General features: G+C 37.1%; 1 protein-coding gene across 12 annotated transcripts in view; it reads right to left on the bottom strand.

Annotated features, from left to right (window-relative positions):
* The window catches only part of mical2b (microtubule associated monooxygenase, calponin and LIM domain containing 2b), a 41,629-nt gene that overhangs the window by 18,823 nt on the left and 3,339 nt on the right, over nucleotides 1–19,467 (bottom strand). For 11 of the 12 annotated variants that reach the window (XM_043228004.1, XM_043228003.1, XM_043228005.1 and 8 more), the window contains exons 2-17: nucleotides 14,311–14,657; nucleotides 11,457–11,664; nucleotides 10,842–10,958; nucleotides 9,819–9,920; nucleotides 7,684–7,839; nucleotides 7,306–7,406; nucleotides 6,349–6,606; nucleotides 5,779–5,894; nucleotides 5,542–5,668; nucleotides 5,342–5,432; nucleotides 3,797–3,944; nucleotides 3,009–3,208; nucleotides 1,890–1,996; nucleotides 1,731–1,796; nucleotides 1,518–1,649; nucleotides 497–613 (exon numbers count right to left, since the gene is read on the bottom strand). In XM_043228004.1, coding sequence (XP_043083939.1) covers nucleotides 497–613; nucleotides 1,518–1,649; nucleotides 1,731–1,796; nucleotides 1,890–1,996; nucleotides 3,009–3,208; nucleotides 3,797–3,944; nucleotides 5,342–5,432; nucleotides 5,542–5,668; nucleotides 5,779–5,894; nucleotides 6,349–6,606; nucleotides 7,306–7,406; nucleotides 7,684–7,839; nucleotides 9,819–9,920; nucleotides 10,842–10,958; nucleotides 11,457–11,664; nucleotides 14,311–14,574 — 2,310 coding nt within the window. In that variant the 5' untranslated portion in view covers nucleotides 14,575–14,657. The remainder of the gene's footprint in view (nucleotides 1–496; nucleotides 614–1,517; nucleotides 1,650–1,730; nucleotides 1,797–1,889; nucleotides 1,997–3,008; nucleotides 3,209–3,796; nucleotides 3,945–5,341; nucleotides 5,433–5,541; nucleotides 5,669–5,778; nucleotides 5,895–6,348; nucleotides 6,607–7,305; nucleotides 7,407–7,683; nucleotides 7,840–9,818; nucleotides 9,921–10,841; nucleotides 10,959–11,456; nucleotides 11,665–14,310; nucleotides 14,658–19,467) is intronic. The other variant, XM_043228011.1, reaches the window with a different exon arrangement.

The raw sequence follows: 19,467 nt of genomic DNA, 5'->3' as shown, positions 1-19,467 counted from the left end.
ATATATATATATATGTATATATATATATATATATATATATATATATATATATATATATATATATATATATATATATATATATATATATATATATATATATATATATATATGTATGTATATATATATATATATGTGTGTGTGTGTGTGTGTGTGTGTGTATATATGTTTAATTTTGAATTGATGCATTTCATGTATTTATTTTTGTTATTATAATAGTTGATAAAATATTCTTTTACAAAAAAAAAAAATTACAATTCAAACTTTATATGGCTGTTCTTGTCCACATACCACATAAATGACACTTAATATGATTCGCACCATTTGTGTTTCTGTATCAACATGCACTGTTGTTTCTGGAACATCAATGTATGACAGAATGCGGTAAAACAAATACAGATTGATAGATAGGAATGTTTTTCTAGGAAATGTCGATCTAGTGACATCTTGTATGAATCACGTTAGCACTGGACACATCTTTCCCGCTGGAGGAGCATACCTGCCATTTAGGTTTGGGTGGAGCTGGTGGAGGGGGTGCCGGCTCGCTCTTAGGTTTGGCAAAGCGTGGGTTTTCTGTCATGTCCAAAGATACGGGTTTGTCAGCCTCATATTCAGACTAGTTTTGGTAACATTGCACCCGGAGAGATACAAAGAGATAGAAGATGCAGAAAGGAAAAGAAAATCAGAGGGAAGCCAGAAAAGCCACAGAAAAAGGAAAGTTAACGTGAGAGTTAATGAAACGGATTAAATGCTTAAGACCCCAGATTGGCTTATGATCAACAACTCAACATCACTGCACAGAAAGTTCAATAGCTGCTCATAGTCAGTTATGAAGTATTAACACTGCATGAGCGACCTACATTCTTTAAGCCTATAATTGAGCTGCCAGACCACTTAATGACCGCTGCTAATCTCAAAAAAGGAAAGCCGGCTGCAGAAAACAGCAGGGGCATTGGGAGAAATTTTTACAATTATAAATATACAAGTGTTATTCATGTAAGATCATAATACATTAATATATGGTAACTTACACCATTCTGTAGTTGATTCTATATGATTTAAAAAATAAATAAATAAATAAAAAGTATACTTGATGCATTATATTCATAACTTTTTCTACCAACAACCCTTGAAAGAACGAAACCAACTATCCCAAATTCACAGCATTATTTTTGCACTTTCTTCCGTGACAAATAAAATGCACCATCAGGCATCCAAATTGAAATATTCTGCGTCTAATGAAGCAGAGGATTTACTTTCGCTGCACAAAGACAGGTATTCATTCGGGATTACAGGCACGGTTCAGGAGCCGGATTAGATGAGAGATCCTACTGACTCCAGAGTATCGGTGCCACATGAGCAGTTTACGGTCTACGTTTCTAAATTACTACAACAACCAACTACAGAGGTTCAATATACTTCCTGTTATCGTTTGAGCAGCTAAAGAGATCTTAAGGATCACAGATGAAGTAATGTCTCCTGATGGACACTGGCTGAAGAAAGAAGAAGTGGAGCCGTACCTGTCTGCGCACACCACAGCTTGGCGCATTCTCCTCAAACCTGGCCAGCAGCTGAGTGGCCATAGAGCGCACCTTATTTTCCTTCTGCTCCTCTCTCTCGCCAACAGGGGGCGCACTCTGATTGGACATTAGCTGGGGGAAAAAAAATGGACTGATCAGCAAAAACAAAGCAATAAACTGTGGGTGATTAGAAAAAATATTTATAGGACATACTTCCTCCAGATGACTGATGGCCTTCTTCCTCTTTTTGTTGTCATTGTCTTCCAACTTTTTGTCGACCTTGGGGTACAGAAGTTAGTGTTTTACACTTTATTAGGTTAAGATGTGTTAGGCTCAGTATACATTAGTTAAGCGAACAGGACAAAATGCTACCTTTGGGATTCTCTTCCGAGGCAGAGCGTGATTTAGTGAGTTGTAAAGAGAGTTTGTGGTCTTTGATGAATATTCTTCATTATTTGCATCAGTCTCTTTGGGAACACCTGCAAACACCACAAAACTCTGGTTCAGTATCATACTCTGGTGTATGTTAATGCAAATCAACAGGAATGCTGCAGCAGGACAGTGTACCTTTGATATTTGTTATAATAATGATATAAATGAATAAATAAATGAATTAAAAATATATTTAAAGATATGTGTGTGGAATCTCTCTCACTCATATTTAATTATTTAAATAACTATTTTTTTAGATATATATACACACACATTCACGTAAAAAAAATTCTTAATTGAACATTAAATTATATAATTTTATAATATTTATGTTAAAATATTATAATTGTATTATAATTATAATAATAGAATAGAATAACAGTATTTTTTTTACAATAACAATAGCATAAGTGGTAGAAATATATATTATATATAAAAATTATGATCAAATATGTAATATAAAATTACAACTAACGTTTTTTTAGTTGTACAAATGTTAGTATTGAGATGCATACAATAATAATAATAACAAAAAAAAAAACTTTGTCAACAACAAAATTATTCATTCTACATATTAAATTATATTAATAAGCACCCTGAACCATTATAAAATGATGCTGCAGCATAAGTTGGAGAACGCCTAAAGTGAGAAAACGCATTCACACTATCAGCAATGACACACAGCCTCACAATCTGTAAGCTACATCTGCATGCCAACATTTTTAAAATGCCTTACTCTGAGTCATGCAGCACTATCCAGACCACTACATAAAAAAAATCTTCCTCAACATGACATTTGCCTAATGCAGCATTTAATCTATGTAAGTCTTGTGACAAATGTTGAATATTTGGATGTCCAGAGATGGACAAGCTGCTCAAATGATCAAAAACAGTCTGCACTGGAGATCATCACACAATTAATTTGTAATAAAGTGCATTTAAGTAGATAAAATAAAACCCAGGCTTTATTTAAAAGGCACATAAGTACATTTACGTCATATTTCAGACTACGGCATTATACTAGACTTTCAAACTTCTTTCTGGTTTTTATTGTGGTACCTGTGACGGATTGAGGCGAGTTGCGGAACATCTCGTAAAATTTAGAGAGGTAGAGCACCATAATGAGCTTGTCTGGCCCTCGTTCGGCATTCATTTCCTTTCCTGTGGTGACCGGCTGGATGCCAAACTCCCGCTCTGCCACGTCAAACGCCAACTGGTTGTTTTTAGCGCAGTCTGCCTCATTCAGAGAGTCAAAATCACTAGACAGAGAGAGATGAAACCACAGAAGTGAGATACATAAGCAAATAAAATGAGAGAAAACGGGGAAAAAAAAAATCTTATCAGGGCTGGATGCCATTCCAAGAAGCTGTGTTCAAGCGCTCTGTATCCCTAGTGATGCATAATATTTATTAAAAGCTCTCACAGAACCGTGTAATAATTGGACAAGGTGATTTATGATGAATAACACCTCGTTGACATTTAATTTCACATCCAGAAGCAGCGAGAATTATGACACAAAGTGTGAAAATGATGTAATTACCAATGCAAATTATAAATGTAAACTCTTCCTCTTTTTTGGTCAATTAAATGTTTCTCTTCCGTAAATAATCGCCTTATTGAAGTGAACTGAACTACTTTTACTAAGCTGCAGGGGAAGTGAAGTTGGAATATCAAAGCTATTGTTCTATAGTAAAAGCAAACAACTTGTTTTGATGGTTTAGGGAAGGAGAAACCGCCACGTGTGCGACATCAAAGAGCCGCCAAATAATGGAGCGCTTGTCAAACCGTACGAGGGTGCGATCATGGGACCGAATGATAGCCCGGTTTGCGTGTTATGTCTCGCTCACATGAGGTCCGGCCGCTGGCGGTGAATGAGGGCGCACAGAGCCAGGCCGCTCCTCCAGGAGGTCGTGAGGTCGCTCACATCCACTCCCCTGTAGCCCTGGGTCTGCTTCTGACACCACAGCAGGAGCCGACTGGGACGCACCTCGGACTCTGGAAACAATACAGCACCATCGTTAGGAGCTTCACAGCCATTCGTTTTTTAATTATGAAACTTGTAATCCAATACACATGTATTCAGAGACAGATCAAATTTATAATGTTGACAGCTCTTTATAATACCTGCCAGTGACATACACTACTGCTCAAAAGTAAGATTACTGACTAAAATAACTTGGGAGAAAAACAAACATGAAAACATGATTTTTGAAAAGGAAAAAAAACCCTAACTTTTGCAAATAAATTCTTTAATTACAGATGCCACAATTATGTAATTGTTCAAAAAGGCAATTAATTGTTCAGTCTATTTATGTTATTCTGCGTGCTTAAGGTGTGATTGTTTTCTTCCTACAGGTTATCCAAAAGGTTTGTAACACCGTGCATATTTTTCCTTTATTTAAAGAAACCAATTCAATGCATAATTGACATTTGAGGCTTAAAACTATAGTAAAGCATAGTATAAGCATTCACCTAGTATTCTACTTATTTTCATCGAAAAAAATATGGCATGCTTCAAACTATGGAATAAACGATAATTAAGATTTTTGTCATAATCATGCAGTCGTATTTATTAACAAAACATTTCTATTAAATATTGTTCCTTTAAAAAAAAAAAAATTCAAAGAATCCTACAATGTAGGACAGTTTCCACAAAAATATTAGGCAGCACAACTGTTTGAAAAACATAACTACAATATTAAATTAAATATCTATTGTTTCAAAGTGCACTAATTTAGAAAACTACTTTTTATTTTTTGTGGTCAAATAAGTAAAGACTTCTATTGTTGGGGGCGTGTGTAATCTAGATGTATAATAAATCTGGCATTATATAATATATTGGTTCTGTGACCAATTGCTTTTGTTCGTGGCTTTAGTGTCTGCTAAATGTGTTTGTATATGTACACACACACACTTTATATAGAGTGTGTGATAAGATTCGCTTTGAGTGCACACATGCTTTTGTTGACCCATGCCGTCATGTAACACGACCCTTTCGATTGAGTAGAGGGTGTGGGAATTATTGTTCCTGTGAGGCCTTATCCAGGTGAGCCAGTATAAAACAAATATGGATCTTGTCCCATCACTATTTTCCAATTATTGTAAATATGAAACAAGCTTGATTTTCAATATGAAGTATTATAAAGAGCTATTGTGTCAACAGCAGCACGAATCAAGGGGAATCATTACCTGATATTGCTCTCTTTTTCCATCAATTTAAAGTGGAAATGCAGAAATAAGACAAAATCGCAAGTTGTTGCAAACCAAATGCAGGGATTACTTGAATTTGCATTGATTCTTCGATTGCAGTCCCTGAAAGGACTGTTTAAACCAAAGAGAATCAGGCAGTCAAATTTTCTGCCATCTTGTAAGATGCACAACTCCAAATCTACCTCGTCTAGAGATGTTTACAGATCTGCGTGTGGGTCCACTGCGCTCCAGAGAACTCAAGTCCTGCGCGCCATTAATGTACAGATGCCGCACCTGAGACAGGAAGTTCAGCATTCACAGGAAGACAGATGCGTGCAGGTTTATATCACTACAGTAGTCAACATTTGATGTGGATTAGACAGATAACGCGCGTGGGTGTCACCTGATGTGGGCGCACGCAGGTGGAGTTGAGGTTGGGGTAACGTGTGGCCGGGTCTATGGTGTACTGTTCAAAGTTTTTTGAGATGTTTTCGGCAGTTGTTTGAGGCAGCAGCCTGTAGATACTCTCCCTATGATCAACAAAACAAACAAAAAAAAAAAGGACATTAGGTCAAGACAAACAAAATAAATGATTAATAGACATGACCAAATGTCATTGGTTGATGGAGTGTGTTCGCACCTCTCCGACAGAAGATCAAGAGGCAATTTGCCCTGAGCCCAACCCTTTATCATCCACACCGTGTCGAAGGCAGCCAGAAACCCTCGAGCACATCCTGTACCCATGGGCCAGAAAGGCTGAAGACCAATGAGACAGAGAACACGCTGCATGTTTACAGGCTACTCTAAACAAAACACCGTACAGTGAAGTGGCATGTTGAAATAATCAGGAATATTTCAACTTTAAAGTAAACTCTCTTTTCCTGTGTTTAGACATTTTCCATATTTCAGACATACTATGGGGTCCACAAATAATGACTCAAAGTCAAATATATATATATATATATATATATATATATATATATATATATATATATATATATATATATATATATATATATATATATATAAATAAAAATAAACTAATGAATTGTTATTAAAGCGAACAATATCCTAACATTCATGTTTTATTCTAATTGTTATGATAACATGCAATGCATAACTCATTCAAATATGTGATAGTACCTTTTTTTTTAAAATCCCAATTAAATTAGAAAACCTGATCAAATTAAAATTGTAACTATACACCTACCTCCAGCAGACTATCTCCAACCAGCGCCACCAGCAGCTGATGGCCACTCTTCTCCCTCACCAGAGCGGCGTTCTCAGAGGCGTACATGCAGGTGAAGTCAAACATAGCTACATCTGGCTGGCCGTAGTGGTTGATGGCGTAGTCCAAAGAAGGAAGCTGGTAGTTTGTGCCAAAATCTGCAGCCTCACGGGCGTAAGACAGCAAAGCCTCTTGGTTTACGTTGTCGCTCGCCAACAGCCGTTCAGTCTCAATATAGTCCTGGGAAAAACAGAGAAAACAAATACTTTATCACAATATTTATTAAAAAATGTATTCATTTTTAAATTTCTGCAACAATCTAAACGCATTTTATGACCACAGTGATAACTGAGATCAGTGTTAGGTGCACGTGCAGGATGTTAAGTAATCACAAACAAATCTATCAAGTCAAAACAATGGGGCAAATATGAATGCCAAGCAGCTTAAAAGTTAAGTGGATTGCACAAGAGCATCATCGCCATTATTATATGAGTGATGAGTCAGGTTTTTACAGTCTCCGGTGTGAGTGCTAGAGCCGTTGTCCAAGGGCAAAACTCCAGACGAGCTCCAAACACTCAAAGAGCTTCAATCACTCTGTGCTGTAATATCCTGTATAATACTCCATGTCTGACACAGACATAAAACACAAAGCTTTCTCTTCACAATAAACACAAAAGCTCTAATGCTTTCAGTGAGTAAAATACTTCATAGGATGACGAATATATTCACCATAGGAAACGCAAATGCTTGTTTTCACATTTTTGCTAATTAAGCTTATACTATTTAATAAAGACCAACCTTGCTGCTAAAAGAAATGTCAAAATGAAAACTACATAAAATTAAATAAAAAACACATCACTACAACAAGTGATGCAGGCATGCTTTACAAATGAACATACAAATCTATAATTACTTCATATTACGCAAATATTTACTCACATTGATGATTACACCCTTGTCCAGCAAGCTCTGTTTCTTTGCAGTCATGACAAAGTAGTGCGTGTTGTCCTTGTAATAGACAATGTTTTCCAAATCAATGCCTGTACAAAAGATAAATGAGGTCCATTAGCATGATTGCGCGACTTGTTTTGTTGCTGGTGCACCATGATTTAAGCTCTATTATTAACTTTGATGAGGGCATATTCAAAATGGCATCTGCCTCAGATGATGATTGCGGTGCGGTTTTGCTCACTTTAAGGAGTGGAACCATTACACGCTCATGCTAATAATGTGTCAGCATATGTATTATGTAATTTGTATTTCAAAAACACTAAGAAACGTGTCATCATTTTTAAAGAATGCAGGAGCTTCCCACACCTGTCTCCTCTTTGAGCTCCAAGAAGAACTTCTGGTTGAAGATGAAGGCCACTCCGCTGATCTCCTCCACTTTGGCCTCGGCTGTCGTGTTGCGATTGACGAAGTTTGCAGTGATGGCGATGGCTAGTTTCCCTCGGAACTCCTTTCTCTTAAAGCCTGGAATAGAACAATAACAATGCTTCGTATTTATGCTTTTTATCTTTAAACTACATCTGAGAGCTGTTTTAAATATATAAACTTCACAAATACGTTGTGCATGATTAAAATCACGATAAATAATAATGTGTGTACTATGTATACATAAATATACAAACGTACAATATATATTTGAAAAGTTTAAAAAGTGTATAGTGTATATTATACTTAAATATAAATGTAAACTCAGCATTTTTCTTAATTATATGCATGCATTTATTTGTATTTATATCCACATAATAAATATACAGTTTACACATGTATTATGTAAACAAAAACGTATTTTGGATGCATAATATAAAGAATTTTTGTTTTCATTTAAAGGTAAGATGCAAAGTGCTTTAAAACAGTCAACATTTTTTTTAATCAATAGATAAGGTAATTGCTAAGGCAGCGCATATTTGCAAAAATAAAAAGCGCAAGACCTTTCAGGCCAAGTTGTCCTGAGCAAAACAAAAGCGTTCTCACAACAACAAATTACACAATACAGTCTTTGCACCTTTCTGTGTGATAAAAGCAACATAATATCTTTTCTTTTCATGGTAGCACTTACACACCAAGTGTTTGTTTACTACCAGTATCCCACATAAAAAAAAAAAAACACTTCATGTGTCAAGTCCGGCTGGGTGCAATTCAGCGCAGCATGGTTCAAAGGTTTCTTGTTCTAACTTGGAGAGCAGATTTAAGTCTGATCTAGGATCTGCCTTTCTGCTCGATGTCTGAACTCCGCTAACTGTGTCAGCAGGAAGAAATGAAAGGAGTCCCACTCCACCCCTGCTGTAGTGAGTTAAACTTCCTGTCAAACACAAAGAGCTGACCCATGTTCTCAAGGAACGGAAGACTGAATGTAGGACACAGAGTTTTTGAAAATTGGAGTCATTGGGGCAATTTTCTTGACTCAGTGAGCCTGTTAAAGCCTTTTAGCAGGTTTAATATGCTTGAGAGAGCCAGATCTCATAAGAAGAAAACATTCCAGTCTAAATATGTGCCATTCACAAAGACATTTGCACAGTGTTTTTTCCCCCTCATATTGTGTATACATGAATGAAGGCCACATAAGGGTTAAATGTGACTCCTATATAACAAATACATGCAGTTTTTAGGCAGTGTTAATTGCCCTCTTTGGTAACTTCATGACTTTGAGGAAATTGAATGCTTGGAGTTTCTTTCGTGCTTCAATTATGTGCACAGTATAAGGGCAGAAAATTCAGTTTTATTGACATATGGCCATATATATTCTGCTTAATAATAGCAACAATTATTAATATGATCATTTTTCCCTAAGTTATAGAAAACACCCACTAAAATGTCAGTGTAACATTTTTGTCAGGCATATTTAGAACAAAATCAACATTGCATTAAAAGACTGATTACTTTCAGTACCTTCAGTTGTAATTTAATTTTTTTTTTTTTAATTTGTCACTATCCTAGGTTTTGCCCATTTGTCAGTAAGAATGTTTTTACTAATTTAAAACACAGTGAAATTGAATGTGCTCCCTTATTATTTTAGTCAGAATAAGCATGTTTAAATTTATTTTTGATAGCACAGATCATAGCTGACAGCAAGTGAAGCGGAATATAACCCTTGCCATTATTTGCAAATATATGCTGCCTTAAATACCTTTGACCGTTACCATGAGGTTTTGCCAGTTCAGTTCCAGGATTTTTTTTTCAGGCAAGATTAATATTGATTTCTTAGGAAGTAAGAAAGTTTTTTTGTTTTGTTTCGTTTTTTTTACAAAAGGGTATGTTTCTTTAGAAGATTTGATCATTTCATTCCAAGCAGATTTCCTTTATTTATGAGAGGATAAATTCCAATAATAACACATAATTAACCTCAAATGATTTATGGAATCAGAAAAAAGCCTGTGTCAAACCCAAGCCATTTAAAAAATATATATATTTTTAGTTTTAAATAAACTGCATGAATATTTGCTTACCATCAAGAGTGCTTCTCCTTCCATCTGCTCCAATGATAACATCAAACTCATAGTCTGAGACGGGGTGATCGGCCGGCCGGACCTCCGCCCGCCATCCAGACCCTGGAATGAAGACACCTGGTCAAAGAGGCTCAAAACAACAAAATAACTTGGCCTTTCTTTTGTTTACAGCATTTTTAAAAGTGCAGCCAGCTCAGTATGTGAAGCCATCAGGGAAAAAGGCTTACCTGTATCTAGAAACACAACCATTCATGTGTGACGCCTGTATAATTTGATATAAGGCCAACGATGCTCTTTTGACCACAAATGCATAGCAGGAGAGGCGCTATAGACCCTAATGACCCCTGACTTTATATATAGTACAGAACTGAGGGTTTATCATTTGCACAATGCAGACTGGTGAGTGCCATTGACGTGGAGGAACGACACAAACCTTCTTGGTATCAGTCGTGTGTGTGCGTCAAGGGTACATAGTGGGAAGGTGTCAGTTTTTCATGATCTGGTTTAGCCCTGCTTTTACTTCCATAAATCCATTAGGATCTTGAAGTAGGAAGTTTCAGCAATCCCTGGGTACACTGACATTCAACCAATGTTAAGCCTATTGTAGGTGTTAAAATGACACTTTTTAAAGAGAAAATTATGAGCATTACCTAAACAGCTTTGTTAAATAGCCTGCGTGAAATATAACCTAGAGCGTCAACAGAGTAAATAAATTTGAAAACCGGTTTAGAGCTTCTTTCTGTGTGTGATCTCATTCTTAAACATACTGTCCTGGTTGTGCGTGGGGGTATGTGTGTAGGGCATCCGCCAAGAAATGACATAAGATGAAAGGTAATGATTACCCAACCCTTTCCAGACCACATGAGGTGTAAAGAAAAGTGGTGACAGGCTGTCTTGGAGATATTTATAGTTATTTTATAGCTGTGTGGGATTATTTGATGGTGATCCACAGTTCTGTCAGGGTGTACTGTGGACAGGAAATGTAGTCCTCCGAGCTGGATGTCATGATGATTTGCTAATTACCATCAGTGCATTGGTCCTCCGGTGGCTCAAGAAGCTTGGCAAACTCCACGTTTACGTGCACCTCAACCCCGACAATGAGAGCAATTTTTAACAGCATGAGTTGCAGCTGACGAATACCTGAAAGTAGAAGAAAGTCACCATCAGCTCCACTACGAAACACATTTAAACTGTTTATTTTGTCATGTACTATTACCAAGGATGTGCTGTTGTTGGACACAAGGCCATTACAAAAGGCATGAACAAACTATCAGACAGCAGCTAGTATTTTAAAAACAGACAAGCATGGAAAAAGAAATTTGCATAATCCCAGCTACTCTAAATGTTTTACATCTCTTTTGGTTGGGTTGGACTGGTCCTATCTCAGGGACCACAAAAGGAACATATCAGACTTACAACAGGTTCAGCTGGCAGAGATTGAAAGAAAGAGAAGATCAGTGTGTCCAAAATAATTTCATTAAGCTCATACGCAAATCCCTACATGTGATTGCAATATCTGATGAAACCATATCTTGTTTTCCTGTTATGGTATCTCTCGATGACGGGAAGGGAAATCAGTCAAGAGTATCTGTAACTAAATTTTGGTTTCTGGTTAGAATGAAAACAGATTTGACCTACTGATGTGGTCTATAGATCCAGCACAGAACTTTCCATAGAACTTCTTGGCTCCAAGGTCCCGGAGGTCTTGGATGGTATAAGGCCAAAGGTGCAGGACGTTGTTCCTAGAGAAGGTGTCTCTTTTTTCAATCACCACCACCTTGGCACCAAGCAAAGCCAGCTCTATGGCAGTCCGAAAGCCACAAGGACCGCCACCAATGATGAGACACTGTGAAAACAAGCAGATTTGGCTTATTTGAATGACAATGTTGGAGGTTTTTTTTTTAAAAACGTCTACAAGTGGAAACAAGGGCTCATTCCAATTCGTTGAGTTCATGGCCAATCAAAACCAATTTGTGCATGCCCATTCTCAAATGGCACAACAAATGGTATGATTTCACCTTCACCCCTTGTCACTTTAAACTCAATCCAAGCAAGTTCAAACACAAGCCAGGACTGGGTGAAGTCTCTACTTGTCTCTTTCAACAAAGCAGGGATTTATGATACTAGTTTCTGAGAAAAACATGACAAGTGTTATGGTTTACTTGACCTAATATGGTGTACAAACTCACACATCCATAAAAGGCTGGTTCAAAAGTGGTCATAAAATTGCAAAAACACTTTAATCACACTTTTATTACCAGTCATTAGACTGTAAGGGAGTGTAACAGTGAGGAGAAATTATGACATTATGACACAAAATGAACCTGTTGGTGTTTATATGTAAAGATTTGCCTTTTTCCCCCTAGTTTTGTCTTTGGGAAATGTAATATTTTTACCATTTACATGTCCACAAATGGCAATAATTTTCACATTAGATGTTCACATTACTTACTCACCCTCATGTTGTTCCAAACCTTTAAGACCTTAGTTAATCTTAAGAACACAAATTAAGATATTTTTGATAAAAAAAAAAAAAAAAAAAAAAAAAAAAAAAAAAAAAAAATGCTTTCTGACCCTGTATAGATAGAAACACAACTATCAGGTTCAAGGCCCAGCTTCGACAGATACTGAAGAGAATAAATTGTTGAATAAAGTCATTACATTTGATTTCTTTTTGCACAGAAAATATCCTTGTAGATTCAATGTCGAACCACTGATGAATGAAGGTTCTCCTTTGCACATGTTTTGTGCAACCAACCATACTTTTACAGGAACTGCAATTTCTGCCATCATTCTTTATCTTAATGTTTGACTAATGATCCCAACTTCCTGTGAGATGAGTCAGTGTGTCTATACTTCCTGTTCCAGACATGTTCCCTGAAGGAAGCGCTATACTCTCTGCTTCAGACACCATTGTGGGCTTCAATGTCTTTACATTACTACTTTTGAAGAGATTCAAAAAGGCGTTTCTGTGCCAGTGCAATGCTAACAGCAGCTGACCTGCATTCAAAAGCCAAGCTTGATGATTAATATTACTGTCTTTCAAGAATGGACGGCCACTAGCATAGACAAATCTGAAAATTAAACATGTCTGGGAACTCTGATTATCTACTACAAACTGGATTTAAGTCTTTATTTATTGCAAATCTCGTTCTCCGCATCCATTTAAAACACAAAAAAGGTTGGTGCCAATGACGTCATGATACTGTGACATTAAGACAAGACCAAAAACATCATTGACAGATGTGCACAATATGAATGACAAGTTGTATGAACATTTTGATGCCTTTTTGTCTATTTATTCCTTCATTCAAAGTTACCATTTTTTGGTGAACTCTTCTTTTAATAGTGTTGTTGTGAAATGAAACATATTTGTGCAAGATAAACCTTAAGCGAACAATGCAAATCTATGCAAACAAATTACGACTTGCTCCACAACAAAAATAACAGCAATAATCGTAGCACAGACCTAGTTAAAACACTAGAAATAAATAGTTAAAGCCCCAGAGATTAGCATTTAATCCTCTTAAACTGACACTTAACTGCAAAACAAATATTCCTTAAGGTTTCCAATTATTTCAACACCTTATCGAGCTCAAATGTGGTCAATAAGTCCACAGGCAAAACCACTATGCAAAATGCACTAAGCACAATCTCAACATGTCTGCTAAGTCAAGTGACCTGAAAGTCAAGTGATCTTCCATTGACTGCTCACAAACACCTACAGAATAATGCAGTGGTCTAGTTAATGCATAGCAGATTTTGAGCTTAGAGTTAAACAAAGGCGACTTATTTTCCCAAGCTAACACAATAATACCAGCCCAAACACTTGCTAGCATGCAGCCCCAACAAAAAGTAAGCCCAGATTAGCATGGAATGGCACTCCAACATTGAGATCATGCCATTCTCATGAGTTAAAGCAACATTACAGAATCACTCTGATGAGGAAAATCATTTGTATGGGATTTCAGTGGCATATATTTACAGTCAAACCATTGCTAATGCTAACACGACGATTCAGATATCTTAAAGGCAAGCTTTTTACACCATCTCTAGAAGTAAAATATATACTAAATGAGCTCTCGATAGACAAAAACCCTGACATTGTAACCTTAGACCCTTCAGTTCAACGGCCGACTGCAGTGGAAAAATGGCTAGAACTAAATAATGCTGATCCTTATTTCCTGTTTCGTTTTATAAATAGAAAGAACACAAGATGCAGTGGCAAAACAGCCATCGCAACAGACAATCTCAAACATTTTTAATCAGGAAAAAGTTATTTGACTAACAAATATGGATATGAAAATGAGTTGTTGTTGGTGTTATTTAAGTTCTCTTTAGTTATGCAGCAAAGTGTGACATTTTTAGCCAAAGAATCCTATAAAAGATACAACTAACAAGTTTGTTGTCTTTTACAACATATGATCATCATTTAAAATCAAAGAACCTTTATTAAAAGATTTTTAGAGATCTAAGAGGTCTACAGACTCACTCTGGTGTCCGCGCAGGCATTGCCCTTACTGTACTCCTTGTGGTCCGCTCTCTTGTCCAGTTTCCCCCAGAGGCCTTTGGCCTTCCAGTAGGTGACAGCAGCTTTCAGGCTGCTGTAGAAGCCTCTGTGGTCGGAGGGGTTCAGCTCCAGCTGCCTGCAGAGGACGCTGAAGGCCTGCAGGGTGCCTTTACAGGTAGTGGCCTGCACAAAGTTCTCAAACAGTTGGCCGGCCTGAGACGTACGCTCATCCTCCGTCTCCCCCATCCTTCCTCTTTTGAGTCACTCTTTCCCTCTCTGGACAGGGGATTCAGTCAGGGGTTGGTTTGTGCTGGCATTTCTTTTCAAGACTGGGGAAAGAAAAGGAAGAGAGGGCTTTATTTGTTTCTACACAGGGATCAAAGTGCCATAAATTTCATGATCTGCAATCAACCATCCGTATGTGGAAAAAACCATCCTATATATGGATATACAGCATGGTGAAATGCCTAAAAATGGCAGGCAGCTCACATTGTGTAAACTGATTTATTGCTTTAGGGCTCTGATTGCAGCCCGTCAATGCTGTTTGTATATAAAAGGTCAATTATATCAATAAAACTGCACTGTCCTTATAAGAATTAAGGATATACAGACCTAATTTCATGAAAGCAGAGTTTTAAACGTACATGTCAATCTGGACCAACAGACAATGCTTTGATAAAAAAAGGTGCATTCTGTCCTGAAGTACTGCTTGTAAATTAAACAAAATTGCTCTAGATTTTTAGTTGAGTGACACAAAAACACTTGGCACGTGGTGCAAAATAGGCCAGAAGAGTTACGTTAACTCGGAGTGGAGGGCTTGAGAGGATTAATGCATGCAGAGAAAACGTGACAGAACAAAGGAATGTTTAACGGGAATCAGGACACCAAGACTGGCCCAGTTGTAGACAACTTGCGAGCCAGAAAATATTTTCATACACAAAAAGCTGCCAGCACATTCTTCAAAAAAAAAAATCTCAGAAGAAGAGTTCAAATAGGATTTAAATGACAATATCACGCATTACACAAAGCATCCTACAGATTAATGGGTCGAGGAAATCAATTCATCTTCCAGTTGCGAACGAAGAGCTGATTTGGGAGTGAAAGCAGAGCACAGTGATATGTGAATGATTTGAATGCGTGCCGGAGGTCATCTGAATGAGTGAACAGACTTGTCGAAAGCTGGAGCCCAAAAGCAGTCCTACATCTTTCTCTCCATTAACACTCCTGAGGGTCACTTGAGTCTCACCAGCCTAATCAAATCTGGCAGCTGGCAAGACCTTCTCATTTATCTGAAGGGTGGCATTAGCTGCTCTCTCCTGATTCATTTGTGCAGCCACTGTTTGTTATTCTCTACCATCAAAAGCACACATAAAAATATAGTATGACCCAAATTCCCGGCCCTTGAATTCTCCAAGGACCAACGAGAGCAGAGTTTTGTTTTTTTTACATGTCACCAATGGTCAATCCAGCCAGTGCAGTGTGGGAAAGTTCCCATTGCTAAATTTAAACCAGGCTAAAAAAGTAGTAGGGGACATTTCTTGAAGCAAGATGTGCCAGGAAACTTGTCCTGGCAGAAAATCATAAGAAAAACAACAAGATGGGCCTCATTTAGAAGCTACAAATCATATTGTGTCTCTAGGAACAGATGGCACAACTGCAAGCAAGGGAATTCAAGTTAACACCCTTTGCTGTTGCCTTCAAAGATATTTTTCAACAGGATCATGCACATTTGCCCATCCTGTCTATCATTAATAGTCACTGAAGACTAGCATATGCTAATGTCACAGTGATCGCAAAGCAAATTGACTCCGACAGCTCAGACCCTCAGTCTTTCAATGGAAAGGTCTTGACAGATCTTTTTGCAGGAGCTTCAGCTTTGAGAAACCATCAAAGGGTTCAAAAACGTCCCAGTGGATTCAGCAGAAAGCAGCACCACTTCAAACTGGAATTCCTAAGCCAACATTCCTACAACACTAATATTATTCATGTGACCTACAGGAGAGCATAAAAAAGAATTGACCTTGAAGCGCATATATAATACATAAAAACAACAAAAATAGCAATATTGCAAAATATTACTACAATTCAAAATGACTTTTCTATTTGACTTATTTCTATGATTTCAACGGTGAATTTGTCACACGATCCTTCAGAAATCATTCTAATATTATGCTGATTTGCTGTTCAGGAAACTTGTTTTATTTAATTATGAAAACAAGCAGTCATTCATGTTTGTAGGGAAAGTACACCCTACTGAGTCAATATGCATTAGTAGTTTACAGCCTGAAGTAAAGACTATTACAGTACAGGCAAACAAAAGTAACCGGAGAGCAATGCTGCTGCCTTGGAGAGTTTGGTTACACTGGTTGAAGTGACGTTGGTAACTGTTAGCCAGCTGACCTATAAGAATCAAACATTATGTAGCTGATGCCAACAACCATAGAGTGAAGCAATACAGGACCAGAGAAAGCTTTTTTTGAACACATACAAAATATTTGGTTTAGTCGTAATGGCAAAGCGCATCAATTGAAATTAGGGATTCATAATGTATCGCTAAAATGATCAATTATCTGCTAACAATACAGATTATTTAAATGTATTGGACAATCTTTAAAAAACAGTAATGGTGCTTCTCTATTTGGAGATAAAAAAGTGTCACTGGTATTCCTGCACAAAGACATTGAAAGAAATGGATGAAAGAAAAACACTGTGAAAGAATTCTGACATGAGAAAATAAAGCAAACTAAATGGTATTTCCTTACAGGGACACTTATTCCCAATGATTTTTTTCCAACACAGTCAAAAGTGCATTAGGAAGTATTATTTTGTTAGAAGTAAAGTTTCATAAAAAATTGCTGTGTGATTTTTGCACAGTAGTTCCAGAGGCAGGATATCTGATATTGTATGAGGTCCAAGTCCTTCCTGTTTGTGCGCTTTTTACTGCTTTGCGGTGGACAAAGAATTCAAAGCAGCCCCTCTGGATAACTTAAATGCTAAAATGTTAACACTTTTTAGGACTTCGAAATATAGCTCTTAACTAAAACCTAGCTCTTAAGAAGTAATTATCATAGCAAACAATTGAGAAAGGAAAATAATGCAATAGCAAACAGCTATTTTGGGATCATGGTTCCTGAGAATGATATACAATCACTCTAGTTCCAACAAATTCTGCAAACCGCAAAACAGCCCGACTTATCGTACGTTTGGGGCATAATGAAGGGGAAGATGTAGGTCAAAGCCGTAATGAGTTCTCTAGAGTAATGTGTTTAGTAGAGCTTTGCTTGAGTGACAGCGAACAGGCCAACACCCATGTGTAACCAGGAATCCCTACAGTCATCAAAATCAACGGCAGGCCCAATATTCCCACTAGATATATAACTCTATATATACTGTGTGTTGTTGTGCAAAACAAAGATTTGCAAAGATGCATTATGAAGCATTTACATTTTTAGAGGACAACTGATGTATGAACAAAATATTCTTCTGAATACTCTGTAGGGTAAGAAAATATGCTCTAATGACACAGTCTATGTAGAACTCTAATTAATCTAAGAAAATAATAAGAGAAATATATAATGAGAGAAAACGATGCATCAACTAAAAGCAACTTATTGCACTTTACTAAATCTGTCTGTTTTGCTTTATGTTATGAAAATCCATTTCTGCCTGAAAAAAAAAGTGAAGTAAAGTTACTTTACTGTACGACTTTCTCACAATTCATTCTTCAGTTCTCATAATTGCAATTCGGTTAGCATTAATGGCATTTTTTTCATGACTGTGACTTTATTTCTCTGACTGCGCAACATCACATCCTGCAATTTCAACTTTCTCAGAATTGAGACTTCGTTAGCAGTTACTTTTACATTTTGGATTTTTTTTGCAATGCATTTTTGACTTGGGCGATTAACTCTCAATGCGACTTTTTCTTTTAAAATGTTCTACAATTAATGCCGCTCACACCAAGAATAACTGTAACGATAACTAAAAAGATTGGGCTTTCTAACTCCATTGGAATAAGAAAGTCGACTCCTCAACTACCATGACAATGATAGAAAAGTTGTTTATTGGAATTAAGAAAAAAATATTCTGATGAATCAAAAAATGCTGACAGCCAATCAGAATCTGTCCTGTTTTAAAGATGGCAAAAAATGCAGCACGTGCTTCGAACAAACAGAATGGTTATAATGCGAACAGGCTTTTACCCATTTTATTTTTCACTCCGTGGCCGACACGGGAGCGCATATAACATGGAGAAACATTCTGGTGGTTCCTGCTCAGAATAGACAGGTCTCAAGTTTCAAGTTCTACCGTGGTGCGATTCTATAGCCGTAGAGTAATGTACAGTAGGTTTAAAGCCCCAGCAGTAGGCTAATGAAGTCCTGGGGTAAATAATCCTGGTTAAGTTTGCTCAAAAATATGATTTGCACCGTTTGTCCTCTTTCTCTGAGATTCTGTCAGTTACTACACAGACATTAAGATATCTGGCAGCATCTTTAACTGATCCAGTTGTGTGGATGATACGATCCTTATGATAATATACTTTCCGCTTCCTCTAACGTTCGCTAACCTACTGGGAACACAAGGAAGGATTAAAAGGAAACATGGAGGAGGAAGTTAAAGACTTCATATGTGATGCCGCACCAGACAACGAGGTCAAATGTCAGCACACCCAAATAGTTTCAACTCAAAAGGTTTGTTTACTCTGGATTAAAGTCTTTCCGTTACACTACAACAGGATGGCCAACTGTAAACCATGTACTCACTAGAATGAAGAGATTTAGGTCAACTCTTTGGTCTCATACACTGCCATTTTACAAATTAAAAACTTGCAGTAACCTTTACAAATGACATGCATATCAACCGTATCTGTGGTTAATTAAAATAACAGAGCCAGTCAACTGGGTATTAATATAAAACGTTCAACTATTTTAGTATCAGTCCTATCAAGATATCAAATGACACCACGAAGCAACTCTATAAATACAGGTGTCCAGATGCTTTTTTCGGATGCGTCGTGAAAAACTACAAACCACTATGAGCAGCATTATTGCTTCCACATGAAGCAGCTGGAGCCTGATCAAGCAGCCAGTAGGGTTGCTTCACTTTAAGTGAATCGGTGTTGTAAATTGGAGGGAATGT

Source organism: Puntigrus tetrazona, chromosome 25 (genome assembly GCF_018831695.1).
Source record: "Puntigrus tetrazona isolate hp1 chromosome 25, ASM1883169v1, whole genome shotgun sequence".
NCBI classification, from domain to species: Eukaryota; Metazoa; Chordata; class Actinopteri; order Cypriniformes; family Cyprinidae; genus Puntigrus; species Puntigrus tetrazona.
This window is presented reverse-complemented; position numbering and strand designations above follow the sequence as displayed.